The sequence below is a fragment of the Polypterus senegalus genome, chromosome 1 (assembly GCF_016835505.1).
Source record: "Polypterus senegalus isolate Bchr_013 chromosome 1, ASM1683550v1, whole genome shotgun sequence".
In the NCBI taxonomy this organism is placed as follows: domain Eukaryota; kingdom Metazoa; phylum Chordata; class Cladistia; order Polypteriformes; family Polypteridae; genus Polypterus; species Polypterus senegalus.
The window spans coordinates 103,676,578-103,694,424 of record NC_053154.1 but is presented as its reverse complement, the minus strand read 5'-3'; the positions used below and the strand labels follow the sequence as shown (position 1 = coordinate 103,694,424).

At 34.3% G+C, this 17,847-nt stretch overlaps 1 protein-coding gene across 14 annotated transcripts in view; it reads left to right on the top strand.

The window, feature by feature from the left end:
- col13a1 (collagen, type XIII, alpha 1) overlaps positions 1 to 17,847 on the top strand; it is a 273,440-nt gene that overhangs the window by 92,122 nt on the left and 163,471 nt on the right. For 12 of the 14 annotated variants that reach the window (XM_039755081.1, XM_039755058.1, XM_039755064.1 and 9 more), the window contains 2 exons: positions 5,299 to 5,306; positions 9,558 to 9,584. In XM_039755081.1, the coding sequence (XP_039611015.1) occupies positions 5,299 to 5,306; positions 9,558 to 9,584 (35 nt within the window). The remainder of the gene's footprint in view (positions 1 to 5,298; positions 5,307 to 9,557; positions 9,585 to 17,847) is intronic. The other 2 variants (XM_039755089.1, XM_039755074.1) reach the window with 1 other exon arrangement.

Below are 17,847 nucleotides of genomic sequence, written 5' to 3'. Positions count from 1 at the left end.
CAAAAGTTGAGTAAAGCTTATATATATATATAACAAAATACAGCAGTGGGTTGCTGAAAGTAAAAGCAATGTAGTTGTTGTCAAGCTTTTGCAGTTTGTAATTTATGGTCAGATTTAGTAATGAGCAATTAAGAATTTGTCTGTTTGTGTGTACCCTAATTAGCACAAACAGGGCATAAACATTGCACAGAAATTAATTCTATCTAGACAACAAATGCATAAACATACAGCTTTTAAAGAAGACTATAAATTGCATACATATTATTGCGTAGGAATCATAAGGATGGAGCAATTTATCTTTTTTTTACTAGCAATTATTATCTCAGCATTTGACACATTGCAAGTCATACAACATTTCTGTAGCTACATTTTAGTACCATAGAATCCGTAGGTATCATAAATTAAAACAAGTGAAGGCATATATACTGTATATACACATGTATAAGTAAGCAATTCTTTTTGCACTAACACTGATGATACATTGAGTATTGCTGCTGCCTCACAATTATGCACCTAGGTAAGATTTTCTGTAATATTATTGTCTGTGTGGAGCTTACACATTCTACCTATGAGAGTGTTTTACACATTCTACACATGTAAGCGTGTTCCACATTCTACACATTTTTACCTGTGGTGCCCCATCTAGGACTTGCTGCTGCCTTGGCATGCATTGCTGCTGTGGCCAAAGGATTAAATTACATTTTATTAAAAAATATATACATGGAGAAATGGGATGTCTTAGAAATGCTGTTATGGTTTTTAATTTGTGCAGGGAGTTGATGTGACATGTCTGATAAGGAAGTACATATAAAGCAGTGTTTTCAATGAAAGTCAGACTATAGACATAATTAAGTTATATATTAAATTTACTAAGAAAATACAATATAATTAAATTGTATTATGTGGTGGGCTGGCGCCCTGTTCGGGGGTTTGTTCCCTGCCTTGCACCTTGTGTTGGCTGGGATTGGCACCAGCAGACCCCTATGACCCTGTGTTAGGATATAGCGGGTTGGATAATGGATGGATGGATGGAATAAATTGTATCATTAAATATATTATTAAAATTTTTCATAGTGTTGTGAATCAATTTTCAACATAATAATACTGTTAAATCCATAGAAATACAGAGGATTGCTAAGTAATGACTAACAAATTTCCTCACTTTTGTAATGAACAAGTTAAAAAGACCGACAGAACAGTAAAATAGCAAATCACCAACAATTCATCTTATTTGTACTCTTCAAGAACTGACTTACCTCTATAAGGTCCTCTTCCCCTTTTTCTTCTGTCACACACATTCGGTTTCTTTACCACTTCCTTGTATTATTCATTGTAATCTACAAATCAGCAATGTTCATCCTCTTTGGCAGCCTGTAGTCTGTAGCATGCAAACAACAAGTATATTTTTTAAGCATTATTAAGAAACATAAAAATGTTGATCCAGGATCACAGCACTTGGCTGGAGTTGATCAAGCTGGTGGTGAAATCTTATGAGTAAATACAAAATACCCTCCATGCCTTCTCCGTAAAAACATATATAACCTTGTGTCTACAAATACTTATTTTCAATGAATAAAAGTTAGTATTTTCAATGAGGATTGGATACAGGATTGACCCTTTAAATGTAATAATATCAATAATTAAGGCACATTATTCAATTAAAATGTTCTACAGTATTTGTAGCAGTGCTTTAGCTAAAAATGTTTTTATTTGAGGCACTGGATTTTGAAGAGGTCCTCTAGGTTAAGACAGGATCAGCTTTGGTGTGAAAAGTAAATTCTATGGTTCATAGTCTAATGCTTTTGATTCTGCTCACTGCCAACAAACTGTTGGAATGTAACTAATAGCCTTTACAGATATGATATCAGTCTTCTGTCCTTCTATACATGTTCTGAATGCATAAGAATTGAGAGGTTTTGCAAAAGGATAACACTCCACCACAAGTATTTTTTCCCCAAAATTTGTAGTCTTATCTATGCCATTTTAAAATGATCCAGTGGACAAGATGGTTTTCCAATAACCTTCTGTACTAATTTTGTTATAAAAAGTGTCAATGAACTTACACAAGAAAAACTGGCAGACCACTGGCAGGCTATTTTAGGATGGACTATGAAGCCATCAAGATCAAAGACTTCCGCAAGTCCCTTGTTGGGCATTTTACTTCACCTAATCATAGCAACACTGATCTCTGTGTTTGTGTTATATGACCAGCATTTAATAACACCTATCATTAAAAACAACTGAGAAACTATATTTATTTTTCAACTTCTTTCTTATGTTCTTTAAGCACTAAAAGTAAAATTAAAATTTTAATAATTCTGTATGCTTTCAAATAGCCTTGCTTTCCTCTTTAAATTTAGTTCTCCAATCCAAAACTGAAATAGTATACTTTCTAAAGACATTTTTCTGCATGAAAATATCTTTCGAGTATAGTTTTCCATATTTATACAGTGAGCTAGATTTGTGTCATTTCTACATCTATCCATATTTTTGCATTCCTGACATTCCTTTAATGAGCCGATTTTGATCATTTTCCTTTTACATCTAATAAAAAGGTTCTATTTTTACATACAAACATTTTCAAAAGTTTAATTTTTAAAGAAGAGTAATTTCTAAGGATAACTTTGCCACCCTGCCCTAAGTAACTGGGTTCGGAAGATGGCTGGATGGATAATTTGCACATCAATGAACACAGATACAGATTCTTATTGATGAGCTGTAGCACTGGTAGGTTGGCTGCTCCAGGTGGCCTTTTCATTTCATGTGATCACAGATAATTTGACCTATGGATGTTTTTCTAGTTTATGACTAAATATGCAGGAGACCATCATTAACTAATATTCATCAAATCAAATAAAAAAAAAAGTCTATGTGTTCTACCAGGGTGGTGCTGATTACACAACTCAGACCACTGATTTTGCTTCCATCTGCAATTATGTTCCCCTTAAGCCCCACACACATTTTCTGGCTAACTTGCAGAACTATTTTTTGCTGTGCAATAAAAATGTGTATAACCACAACCAGTGTAAACATTCTTTCAAAATGATGCTATTGAAAAGGCTTACAATTAAAAACCTCTGTCAGGCTTACAGTTTGTAAAAGGGGACAACACTTTAGAGATGCTATGCAAATAAAGGTCTGTTAATGTACAGTACGTTTCTATTTCTCCTATAAAGCCCACATTTAAAATATGAGTTTATTTTAAAAGCTTTTGAAGCTTAATAACAAAGTTCTTTATAGATGACACAGTGTAGTTTAAAAACTTCCTTAGAAGATATTGGTGCTGTGTGAGTACTCTGTTGCATAAGTAACATTGCTATTAGTTTCTCAGGTTGCTTAGCAGATTATCACACTGATTAAAAATGTAATCAAAAGCAGAGTGACGTGCATGGACTCAGTGCTGTGGACAGATTCTTCCTTAGTTTAGTTTTTATGTGCCTGAAGAGTGCTTTAAACTCTACAGTTTAATTTGGATGTGAATGGAATGGAGAAACATTCATATACTGTATACAGTGTGGCGCTACTGTGATATCTTTAGATCATTTTCAATATAGCACTATGTTTAACACTACACCATGTTTTGTAGTTATGACTGAAGTAATGTGCAGCAACAGAAATAAAAAAGTATTGTTGAATCTATCTGAATTTACCTTTTATGTTATCCATTAATTAGTTACTGCTCTGAGATCAACTAAAGACTTTCATTGAATGTTTACAATGTCTGTCAGAAGTGAATTTGTACAATAATATGCAAATGTTCTATATCTTGACAGAGAAGAAGAATTAAACATAAAATATTAAAACATATTGATCTTACATTGAGGGAAATGCCATCTGTGTAGGCTGTGGTCCACTGAAATCCTGTAATGATAAATGTTGGACGAACTTATGAGCAGATTGATGAATGAGTGGCTTACTCAAGCATATTTTATAATAGTGTGTGTATTGGAGGTGGCATTGCCAACTCTGGTTCTATTCCTTATTGGAGTTTCTCATATATGGAGGATATGTACCCCCATATGAGTCATTAGGACAACTCAAAATGGCAAATGCTTAGAATGGAAGTGTGTATCATGGCAGACCTGTGTTCATCTAGAGTTGTTTCATTGTTTCTGTGTTAGTCTGCATTTCCCAGCATCTATGAACCTAAAGATTTAAAGGTGAAATTGATAGCTACAGTAAAGCACAAACATGCTGTAGTGTTTTTCCCCAATTTGTGGAAAATGATCAGGATGTCTAAGCTACACTATGCCTTTAATCTCCTTGATTTTTCTCTGCCATGTGTGATATGACAGTTATTTAAAGAACGTTGCTCAGTGATACTCTCTGTCTGCTGTGGGCATCACAAGTTGGCACTGATGTCCATTGCATTATAGTGTTGTAATGTTTTTGGAATGTCTCACATACTTGAGTAATACCATTTACATGTATTTATTATGTCAGGTGTCTTACAGAAGTGTTAAGTTCTATGCATTAGGAAACGTACCTATAATCAGGTTCAGGGTTGCAAGGGTTCGAGTCTGTCCCAGCAGCATCTTGCACAAGGCAGAAACCCACCACAGACAGTGTGAAGATTTTCCTAGGACATATTCAAGCTCACATCCACTTTTCATTTACTCATTCCAGGTAGATTTAGAGTCCCCAAATAAAATAACCCATATGTATGTGTTTTTATTCATGAATAACTCCATGTTTTAACATGGTTATTCATGTCAGGGTAGGGTTGAGCACCACTAAGTACACAGTAGAAGTCAACCCAGAACATGATGTCAGTCCATTATAAGACACACTTCTAAAGGGGCTAGTCTCGAATGAACTAAAACTGCACACGACCAGGCTGGGATGTCAAGCAAGGCGCTAGGAGGCAACAATTCTAACCATTGCTTCACCATGTTGCTCTGTTTCTATTCACTATAATTCAATTTTATACAGCACATTTAGATGCCAAGGATAATGCACACATTTTCTTAAAGCAGAACATAAAATAATATGCAACAACACTGAAATGCAAAAGAGTTAAGCAATATCCATCCATCCATTACTGGAACAGCTTAACCAAGAACTACATTTATAAAGTATTTTCACAAAACTTTACAAGGATCATTCATTAGTAGAACTGCTAAGTTTAGCACCATCCATTTATTCATACTCTTGTGAGTTGTATGATAATGAGAATAAAGTGTTCATTTTTAAGCTTCATACTCATATTTTTGTAATTTTCTAGCATAAAATGCTTTTGTTGCAGAATGTTGAAAATTGGTAACATTAACACTGTTTCTCATTGGTTTTGTTTTGCAGGACCACCTGTAAGTACAGTAATAGCAAGTTTTGGGAAGACAGCGGTAACGTAACTGAAAAAATTTATTTATGCTCTTAATACTGCTTAATTATTTGTAGTACATGGGAAATGTAGTCTCAGAGATGTACACATTTGCAGTGAACTATCTTTAGCTTTGTTCATTCCTGTATCATGGCTTTCTTCCTTGATAGTTGTTTTCTGCATTGTTTGTCTAGGACCTGCTGATATTTCTTTTATCTTATCATTACACATAGTGGAAGAATTTGCAAGCATAATGTGCAAGCACTAATGGTATTTTAATGTTCAAATTGTCCTTAAAAGGTGTGTTCTTTTTGTTTAAAATTGTTTAAGAACACCACTAAAACTTTAAACAGCTTTTGGTGTAATTCTCAAGAGTAATAAGTATATTAACCTTTGCGAGAACTGATTTTTTTCTGAAAAGGATGAGCTTGGCTCAGAAATCAACGGGCAGCAACTGCAGGCAAGTCAAAATGACAAAAGGAAGAACTCAGAAATGTCAAGCTGAATTTGTGAGGGTTTATCTTCAAGTTCAAGTTTATTGTCAAAGATTCTTTAAAGTGTGACAAATGTAATACAAATATATTACAAATCTAAATCAGCTGCTTTCTTTTATTCATGTTATGTGCCATAAAATAGTTGGAAAGTTCATTTTATGGTCAATTGGCTCTCCCTTTTCAATCTTCACTATGAAGAGTCCATCAACATACAATTAGAATGCTCTTTGTTGTATATATTGTAATACCTCATGATTCCACTTTTACCATTTATTGCATGTATTTTTTACAATGTATACTGCACACTGCAATAACATATGCCATTGTAAAAATCTTCAACCTGAAACACAAGTGCTTAGCATGTAATATGGTTAAGAGTAATACAGTATATACAATCATTTTTGAGTTATTATATAAATCAAAAATTAACACGCTAATCAAATAGGAGGAAGATAATGAAAAAAGCAAAAGAAAACCACACAATGGAATAAGACATAATTCAAATGACAATAAAAAAAAATATCCATAACGTGAAAATGAAAAGGAACGTATATGTGCAAAAATAGTCTCAGCATATTAAAAAAATCCCAAATTATAACACATTTCAGGTCTGTCATACCCCTTGTACTTTAACGGAATGGAAATTTACATTGGATAGGAATACTCAAGAGTTAAATAACCTGAAAATAGTTGTGTCCTAGAAGTAGCTATTATTTAGTCACTAATTCTTTAGGAGTAGTTTAGAGAAGCAGAGAGTCTTGGAGCTACCAGGATGCACTCTGGTAGTCTACCCATCAGCCTTTCTGGGATGTACTACTGACTCCAGAAATTGGTCTAAGGGCTTAAAGACAGAGCTTAGCCAATGCAACTTTATTGTTGGAGTTGAAAGGTTACTTATTCAAACTTTGTTTGTAAAGTGACATAGTGTGACTAGGAAGATTCACATTGGCAGGGAGAGGAAGATTGTTGTTTGTGCAGGGGATTTTGGTCAATGGGTTCATGGCCCAGTTACTCTACCTTATAAATATTTTCCAATCCTATTTAACTAGGCCAAGTGTGGTTGGTGGGTTTTTTTAGCTGGTTAATTTTTACTTCATGTTTTTCTGCTGTTTATAACTCCCTTCTAGTTACTTTTATTTGATAAAGATGTATATTTTGTTCTGGGTAAGGGTAGCACACAAAGCAGCCAAATTATAATACTATAAATATCAAACATACTGGTGTATAGCACATATTCTATATATGTTTGGTCAGAAAGATGCCTTTTTATTCAATAATGATAGCAATGTTACCCCTGTTAATGTGGTGAAAAAAAAATATTCTGGCAACACAGAAGATGCATGGGAATAACATAGTAAATTAAAGTATATGTGTTGGTTAAAGATTAGTGGTCATTTTTATTATATATACCATGTCTTCTGCAAATAAAAAAATGTTTGCAATTATTGTAATAACACAACGTTTCTATTTACGAAATTGCATTGCCAAAAAAGTTTATTAAATTCACAATTATGTTTTTCCTATTAAATTTCCCTTATCAAGTTGTACTGTACAATGTTCAAATGGAAATTGGAAAGGAGCAGCTTGAAATCTGAACACAAGATTAATTAGAAATCGAACAAGCATTTATTTGTCCACATAAATGAGGGGCATTATGGTATTCAGGAGCTAAGCAGATGCTAAATCAATAAGCATCACAGCACTCAGGCACAAAGGAAGAGGGACTTGAATTATGTCAAGAAAACAAATGGCAAGCAGTTGAGAGCTTATAAATTAGCTAATTTTCTTTCTTCAGTTTAGCCAAGTACAAAAAAAAAATTTTTTGAGGATAACAAATTATAACCATTTACCAAACAATATTTCTTTCGACCAATGAGTGATTAGTTTATCCAGAGGGTCAGGATACCTTTACACCTTTTTGAAATATTTTTTCCCCTCTTTGCCTCAGACAGATTGTGGTATACGTTCATGTGGTACAATTCAACATACTGTACATCCTTATGGCTTCATTACATATACATGTACTGTATATGTTTATTCTTCTGCATATGAGATTTGACAACTAACAAAATAAATATAAGCACTAAACAAATAAATGATAAAGGTTATTCAGATTTATGATACAGTATATCTGCATTACATTCATTGTCACACTTTAAAGAGTCTCCGAGATTTACAGCTTTCTTTTGCGAAAAAAATCACATTTGTGAAAAAAAGAATCCTGAGGATGCAAGATAAGGACAGCATTTATTGATCATAGTGCTGGCTAATGGTGATGTGTTGCATGTTGGTTAAACATGTAAGTAAGAATTTTCCTGTACTCAGTACAGATGACAATAAACTTGAACTTGAACCCGAAATTGAATGAGACAAAATCCACATGTAATTTCCTAAAGCATACAAGATTGATATAGCATTACCGTTGGATGACTTTTCTGAAATATTCTTAGAATATTAGACAGGAACATGTTAAGTAGCTAACATATAAAGTGAAAATACAGCATTTGTATTTGAAAATTTGAAATATTTTAATCACTCAGAAACATTCCAAAACCTATTGAATACCAGCTAAGAAAGACCTGAAAATGCTTGCCTACAGTTTTATTTTGTCACCATTTTCTCCATTCTCATAATTAAACGGTGCCAGCAGTAGCCAATCTGTCTTTGCCTAATGGTGTTCCAGGCCTCCTAGCTCATTCTAAAATTACATATCTGTCTTTCATAAAATGTGTTATTGCACATTATGATATTGCCATGTTAAAAACTGCAAACTTGTTGGTCACTTCAGATTATAACACCAAGAGTGGTATGGTTGAAAATGAATTTAAGGAGTCAATTAATTTAATGTATGTTACAATACATATGGCTGTTAAAGAGACAGGTTGGTTAGTTGGTTGGTTAAACAAAAACTTTGCTGTGAAAAGTCAGAAGTTGTCATTTTAGGCCATTGCTGACAAATTCTCTGTATGTATGGCAGTTACCGTGATAATTCTGTTGGAATTCGAATATGAAACATGACATTTTATGTACATAAAAAGAAAGATCATTCCTGGTACCTTGACTTATGCTTTAACAACATTTTATAATATTTTATTTATTATCTACAAATTAAGTTACTGAAACTACATCTGCCAACCATTACTTCAGTTGATTCAGTGGTGTGTTTGATTTTACAAATGACATCAGTGTTTTTACTTTGGGGAACATAATTGTTCCATATATCAGATTCTTTTATGTTACATTTAATGCACACTTAAAATGCATAAAGTATATTTCAAATACTTTTGCAATAACCTAATTTTATTATGATTGCAGTACTCTTTAAATGCTGCGATGCATCTTATTAAGCACTTCAAATGTAATTCTCATTTCCATGTTATCTGCTGTTAAGTTGTTATATACCCCTACCAGATGTTTTGGTAGAATACATCATTTTTGTGACACTTTGCTATATTAGTAACCTGCATTGCGTAAGCAGAGCTTATTTCAATATGTGTTTATATAGCACCTTAAAATGACAACTGAAACCAAATAAAGTAAGGCATTCGGTGGCTTTAATCATATTTCAGATATATATATATACACACAATTGAAGTGATGATTATCATTCTTGTCCAATCCCCAAACGTGAGTCTGTGCTCTTTTCCTTTCCTGCTAATTGTTCTCATGGATTTGGGTGGCGCTTACACCCTGTTTGTGCTCTCCGTTTATTCTGTACCCACTGTATTCTCACCCTTTTTCAGGGTCCCCCTGGAAGAGCTGGCTTTCCGGTAATTCCCCTTTTAACTTTGGTTGCCTTTTAAGTTTTTAATTGCATGATAGCTTCCAAATTAAACTTTGGCTGCCTGATTTTTTTTGCTTCTAATAATATAAATATAATGTGTGTATTGCATATATGTCAAAGTAGATATGTACTGGTTGTGTACACAAGAAATAGTTTATATTCTTATGCATAGATGCACACACAAAATAAGTTTTCAGCTTCTACCTTTTCCTTAACTCTGTCCCTTTTGGCTCATTTTTGATTTACGATGGGGTATTTTTTTTCCCAGTGAGCCCCATTCTTTTTTTCTCTTTCTATATATATTATAATCATTGTTTGTTTGTGTTGTTTCATACCATAAATATCAAAGGTTTAAATTCCTAGTGATAGCTCTGACTTTGGAAGGTACTCAATAAGTAGTAATGTATGAAAAAGTATGTGTGTTCTGCAGTAGGTGAGTTTTTATCTCAAAGTCTAAAGAATTAGTAGGAACCAAATCTGAGATTTGAATGTAACTCTATATTTGATATCTTATTGTGCAGTATGTTTTGCTTTATGAACATTCGGAACAGTGGTCCAGTGTTGGCCTAATCTGTATTTTAAGAGATTTTTTATTATGACTTTACTATATTTACTCTTCCAAAAGGTTTTGAAAATGTGATCACTGATGCAATGTGTCAGTATATTTGCAGGCCAGCTAAATTGTACTTTGATACATTGATCTTAAACTTATATCCCCAGCTATGCTTCAAATATGTTGTATGAACCAAGCATTTGTAAAAAAAAAAAAAAAGCCCAGTGAAACTTGCATTGTCCAAAGTAGATTTTGCCATAACTGCATTTGAAAGTCCATCTATCAACAGACTTCTGCCCCGTCCAGAGTTATGGTATATTGGGAGGTACAGTATGGAATGCAAAATATATTTAATTGTCCAGTCGATAAACAGCAATAACTGCATTGTAATAGGAAGCAGAGATTGAAAATAATTGTTGGTACTATGCTGCATTTTTCCATGGTGAGGTTTTGTACTTTATGAATGAGTAAAAGATAAAGGACAAAGAAGAGGTGATGGAAATTATTATTCATTGACTTGTTCTTTTTAACAAATCAAAAAATAGTTATTACGATCTGAAATATAACCAAATGTCGACTAGTATTCCTTCTCTGCTAATTTGAAAATGAGGAAATTAACACTTTGCAACCTTTCTGAATAACGTGGGACAGTTGGAACAAAAACACACTCAAAGCGTAAGACTTAACAATAATCATTGCCAAAAATGAGTGTAACTTTTAATTAATTACACATGTGAAATTAATGTGCATAGTAGGTTTAACCCAAATTATTAGAAAATAATATTTTTATTTTTTATCCTGCAAAATAGCAACACATTACAATATCTTCAAAAATACAGCGCTTCTAAATTGTATGAGTCAGTAAGCACTGGAAGGCTAATTTGGTACTATAATACTCAAAGCTTAATATTTAAAACCTTACAACCACTAACCTTCAAAACTCATATTCAGAAGTATTTTTGCAAATAGCTGTCATTCATTGGGAACTCTAAGATCAATCTGAGCAAATGTAAACGAGAAGATATACTGTATATTTAAGCAACCTAAAATGAATGTTTTCCGAGTAAGCTGTGTTTAATATATTTAATGTTGTTATGCAAAGGTTTGTATGAATTAGAAGAAAAAGTTTGGTTAAATCATGAAAAGCAAAATTGCTTTTCATTTGAGGACTTTAGGAGTCAAAGTCAAAGGGAGGTAATAAACTGACTTTTTTGTCAATTGTGGGGTACAGTAATTTTAGAATGTAACCAAAAATTCATTCATAAGGCATATATTATACATGCATTATGTTTAACTATTTGTATCCATCCTTTTTCTGAATTTAGTATCATAGCATGGTAGCCCTGTCAGCTTACATTATTTTTTGGCCAATTCTAAAATACTTTTTTTCCATACTGGTGCATAAAAGGTGAAATAATACTGACAATATTGGCCTGTATTGGTATGAACAACACTGCAAGACATTATATCTCTAAATAGCTTCATCTCATATCATTCTGATAAAATTATTGTCAATAAACTTGCATTATGACTACTCAGGAATACACAGTCGGTTCCATTTAATCCCATTTTACCCTTTTATTCAATAAGATGTTGTTGACTAAGGGACTGAACAAAGCTGACAGTTCAGTTCCTATAAAAAAATGTATGTCAAAACTTGTACTTTGTGGTTGTAATGCATTATGGGACAGTGTTATTCATTGTTTACATTCTCCATTCACTCATTGATCAAGTTCAGGGTCACAGAAGCCAGATTCTGTTACTGCAACATTGGGTACAAAGCACAACAAGGCAAATTGTGAATTATCAGTTAACACACACTTACTGTTAAATGAGAGGGGAACACTTGAAGTAAGAGACAGCTATACTCCACCAAAAAAAGTGACCGAATATTTGACTGTTGGACATATGGAAAACACTTTTAAAGACCTAGAAATATCCACTCTTGTTGGTTATAACACTGTGCTATAAGGGGTTTTCCAGTGCCTCATAGAGTATAAAAATCCTCCATTCTTTCTTCTCCATCCTAAATGATAAACAGTGAAACAATTATCTTTTAATTCTAATATTGAAAAACATGTTTGGTTATTAAAGCATTTTCAAATGAGTGAAAATTATATACTAAATACATGATAAATATGCAGAGGTTCATTATTTTTATTCTGCTGTTCATTTTAGTTTTTCCCTTATAGTTTATTGTTATTTTGGTAACGTTATCGTGGTATCACATTATACTGTTTTGGAAGGTGGGCACTGCTATTTTATATGTTTTCGCATTTTAGTGGCAGTAGATACAGTACATGTGTTGCTGATCACATGACTATGGGGTCACATGACTTATTACGCCATCACTCCCCGTCTTAATAAGATGGTGGCTTGCTGTTCTCATTGTCCATATTTGTTGATACTGTGCATAAAAACATTCATCCATCCATTATCCAACCTGCTATATCCTAACTACAGGGTCACTGGGGTCTGCTGGAGCCAATCCCAGCCAACACAGGGCACAAGGCAGGAAACAAACCCTGGGCAGGGCGCCAGCCCACCACAGGGCGCGCACACACGCCCACACACCAAGCACACACTAGGGACAATTTAGAATCGCCAATGCACCTAACCTGCATGTCTTTGGACTGTGGGAGGAAACCGGAGCACCCAGGGAAAACCCACCCAGACACGGGGAGAACATGCAAACTCCACACAGGGAGAACCTGGGAAGCGAACCCAGGTCTCCTAACTGCGCCACCGTGCCGCTCCGCATAAAAGCATCACAAGTGAATCTGAATTTTGGATTATTACAAAAATTGGCACATTTATTTTGACTGCAAGTTTTGGTTGGGTTGCTAGGTTTTTTACTAACTAGTTTTCTGACAACAGTTCACTTTCTTCTCTTGCTCTGTGGTCCATTATTTGGACTTCCATTTCACAGTGGGCAGCACAGGTGCAAAGACTCAACACAGTAGAAAGTAATATGACCAGAATTTCAGAAAAGAGAGGCAGAAGGCTTTGATTGCTCTGGTCCTTTATTTTTCCCTTATGTTTCTTTACTTTAAATGCATTATATCATTTCATTACCTGGATTAGAATGGTACACAGCAGTACCCCTTTCACATTATACAATTTACCCAAGTATGTATAAAGTAAGCTGCTGTCTCAAATAGGGTTCTATCAAACTGCATCAACCATAGACTTCTGTTACAAACAGAAACAGTCAAATCTAAAATTAATTTCTGTCTGTAATTACACTTGTTGAATAAATTGACAAAAAACTTTGGATAAAAAGACTACTGAAAAGAACTGTTTGTGTGTTGTTGTTACACCAGTATTCCTGAATTCATCTTTATGCCCCCGTAATACAGTATTCATTTAATTTTCAGATGATTTAATCCCTTGTGTTTCTTTCTAGTGAACATTTTTATTTAGAATTGGTATGAGATCTTTGGACACGTGTTTGTGGTTATTTCAGAATATGGTGTTTTGACTATAACATGGATATTAATTAGTTAAGAACCATGAAAACCAGTAAGCAACTCATGCAGGTCTCAATTTACTGTATGCAGAATGGAAGTTTGACTGAGAACTAAACAGTTTCTTGAAAAACACTTGAAGTGAAGTGAATATGGATTGTAAAAGTGGGTTCTCCATTGCCCTTTGGGCTGGATTCTTCAAAGTATAACTGTTCACTAATGTGGCAGTATAATAGTACAGTGGCATACCACACTGTAGTACTTCTGAATGGTGTGTGCGGTATGGCTTGTGAATAACAATTTATACAACAGTAAAAAACCACATTAAAGCAATATGATTCTGTCAAAACAGTGAGAATTGTAGCACTGTAGTTAAGCATAATGATATGCTAAAATGTAACAGTACACATGGCATCTGTTTCCTGTTCTTTTTATGATGGAAACAAGCACCTTCCAATTATTACAACAACCACTTCTAAACATTAAACAGCACATATACTCTACGTAGTTCATAACATTTATGAAACTTGCAAAAGAGAAATAAGCTTGGCTTGATGGTTAAATCATAATCTGGTAAAAATAATGGAAAAGTCACATTACAAACAAATTGCTCATGTACTGCAGGCATACAGTTTTAAACAGATGTAAATGTTTCATTCTTTAATAGTTCATCAAGTTTTTTTGCCTCTCCTTATTAAAAAATACACACTGCATTGTTTGGCTTGCCGTACAATTATTACCTCACATGGCAACATTCTGGTACACTGTGTCGCTGAGTGGCACCATTACTTTAACATCATGAATTAAAAGCTCTTTATCATGTCGAAGTCTTGCACTGTCAAAACTTTTCACAAGACGCTGGCCCCAGTAAGAAGATACTAATGCTATTTCAAATGCATCATCAGCCCTTAGAAAACACTATGAATGTTTACCTAATTAAACCGCAGAAGCTCAAAATCTGAAAATGTCCCTGGAAAGGTTTAGCATGGTAGTGTCGTGCTGTTTATGCAACATTTTTCAAGTATTTTTAAAAATTTAGCAATGTCTACCTGGCAGTCTTTGCTGGTTTTAGGGATCCAGAATGGCCACTAAATCAATATGTTGAAGTGGGTGTCTATGCTTAGGAGTTGGCACTGTGGGCATTGCAATGCACAGAACTGCCTGCTGGCCATGATCTGGGGGCCTTTAGATTACAAAGAAACTGTATCATCTCGAGGAGCTAAAGAGAGACTTCTTTTTGCACTGCAGATAAGACAACCGGTAAATTGCAGTGGTGCACTTATGTCTCCCCTTGCTTACTTCATTTTTTGACACCCATTGCATGCACAACCAATCTGGAAAGGGGTCTTTCTCTGAATTACCTTTCCCAAGATTTCTTCCATTCTTTTCCCTACAAGGGTTTTTTGGGAGTTTTTCTTGTCTTTTTAGGAAGTCAAGGCTGGGGAGCTGTCAAAATAAAGGTTTTGTTAAATCCCATTGTGACATTCCTTGTGTGATTTTGGGCAATAGAAAAAATTAATTGTTGTTGTTGTTGTCTCAGCTAGCCACTCCTGCAGTTTACCTGGTCTAAAAGACTGGGTGAGGCCACGTAGCTTTCAGGTCAAATCCCCCTGTTAAAAATCAGATCTGCACAATGGTTTTCTTCCTCATCTTTGTTTATATAGCCTTTTATTTTTCTGTTTAAAAGCTAATTACCATTAAGCCAATAAACACACATGTTTATATAGGGACAGATATGCTGAGTAAACTTTTCTGGGTTTGTCCATAATTAGGTTTTTTTGCAGGCTAATGATATGGCTTGTTTGAACATTTTACAGTAGAAACTGTTTCCTTATTCTACTAAATACTTATGGTTAGTCAATGTGTATATCAATATGTTTATTTTCATCTTTTTTATAACTGCTATTCATGACACCAAGAAAATAACAGAGACATAATATGACCTCCAGAGAGGCTATTATACTGTAATGGGGTTGAGTTAGCACATACCAGTCTGACAAAGGAATATTGTTTTGCATTACATGTTTAAAATGTTTCTGATGTACTTCATGTTCCCTGGTCTAGTCCAGTTAAGGTTGAGGTGATTAAAAGATTAAATATTTGCCTTTAGTGTAAGGAAAAGGGACACACACAGGTTTGTGAAGCATTTGGAATGGGATTAGTTCAAGTCAGGAAACCAATATAGTAATTAGGCACAGATTAGTAGGAAAAAAATACATTAGAGGAGTCTAGGTGAAAGAGTTAGAACAATGACTCGACTGTTGCAAGGAAAATTACAAATTAGGTAAAGGGAAAGGCAAAAACCTCATTATCAGAGTTCTAGACATAATAAAAACAAAACGGCTGCACTAAGAGGAAATAGTATATACAGTATAATATACAGTAGTATATACAAAGATGTTATAGAAAAACAAACTTGAATAATACTCTATCAAGAGACGACACCAAGTATAATAAATGAACCAGTAATATAGATGACATCATTTAGAAATGAAGGTATACTGGAAAGTAAAAAAGTTTCAATTTATAGACCAGACAGTTTAAACATAAAAGTGATTTAAATGGAAAAGTAATTAAGTGTGTTTGACACTTGTTTTAAAGTTCAAAAATAAATTATTTGAGTCTGACTTATAGACATTTTGATTAAGATACCAGCATAACTAAATGCCTTTACTATTATTTCACAAAAGATGATTCTTGTTCTACTTGTCCACGTGATATTTTGGTAGTAATGTAATATACTAAGTAAATCTGACCTGACATCTCTAAAGAGATCATCAAATGCTGTCAGACATGCTAAAATGTGACGCTGGAACTCCTCATCGGGGGCTATGGCAGTTCACTTCGCGGGTAGGGGGGGTTTACCAACAGGATGCCCAAATCACCTCTCCTGGGTTTCCTCAATCTAGAAGTGCAGACCCCTTAATCCAGAGCTTTCCTTGAGTAAACTGATTATTATAAGCAACTGCTTTTATTACATCATGCTTTGTGGATCTAGAGTTTATATGCACGTCAGAGGAATCTGCTCATGGTGCCATTTTAATGAGTGCATATTAAACCATCTTGAACATGATAATTCCTAAAGTTTATTTCACACCCTGCATGACTGTGAGCTTGTGCCTATGGTAACACTATTGATGAGTTCAATCAAAATAAGTTGTTTTTGAGCCTTCATATACAGTAGATGGTAGTTTGGAGACAAGTCAAAGTCAAAGTGAACTTTATTGTCATATCAACCAGTATACAGACAGACGAAATTGCAAAGCTCAGGGTCCACAGTGTAACAACATGAAGTGCAAGTAATAAATTAAAAATAGAATTAAAATTAAAATTTAAAATTAAAACACAAACAAGACAAGACATTGTACCAAGACAAGACAAAGAAGTAGCAGCAATATTGACGTGTAGTTAGTAATATGAACATTAATGCAATGTATGGTATTTGCAATCTAGATACATAAATATTGTCAATAGATATGTAATATATTGTAATAAATAAATAATAAAAAATAGATAATACAGGAATTATCAGTGTATGATAATAGTTTTTTAAGACATGTTTAAACAATGACAGGTCAGAATGTTTCACAGCAGAGGGATATCAAGAGTGTCAAAATACTTAAAGGTCAGTATGAGATTTTCAGTTCTTTTCTACATGCACACTCGTCTTTGCAGGAAAGTGTTTTTAGAGGTGGTTGAGGCTGTGTGGAAGGTCCCGGGGGCAGCCTGGTGTTAAGGAGTCTAACTGGTTAGGGGTAAAAACTATCCTGCAGCCTTGCAGATCTGGCTTTGATGCTGCAGTATCTTCTCTTGGATGGCAGAAGTGTGAGGGGTGTAAGGGGTCCTGCACAATGCTGCAGGCCTTACAGACACTGTGTTTGTAAAATATGTCCTGTAGTCAAGGGAGAGGTACCCCAATAATGTTCTCTGCTGTCTTCATTATCCTTTACAGGTGCTTGCAATCAGATATGTTGCAGTTGCCATACCAGACAGTGATGCAGCTGGTCAGAACACTCTCAATGGTGCCTCTGTAACAGAGAATTTGGTGACAGTCAAATGAGTTTATAGGGCATTTTAGAGAATTGTTTTTAAAGGGTGATTGTCTTTGAGACTTGTTATTATCAAAGATATTTTATAAAGTTTATGCTTTGCATGAAGATACATAGTTTAAACCAATTCATACATAAGCCAATTTAAAATACATTAAATGAGTGCCACCTGCATTCACA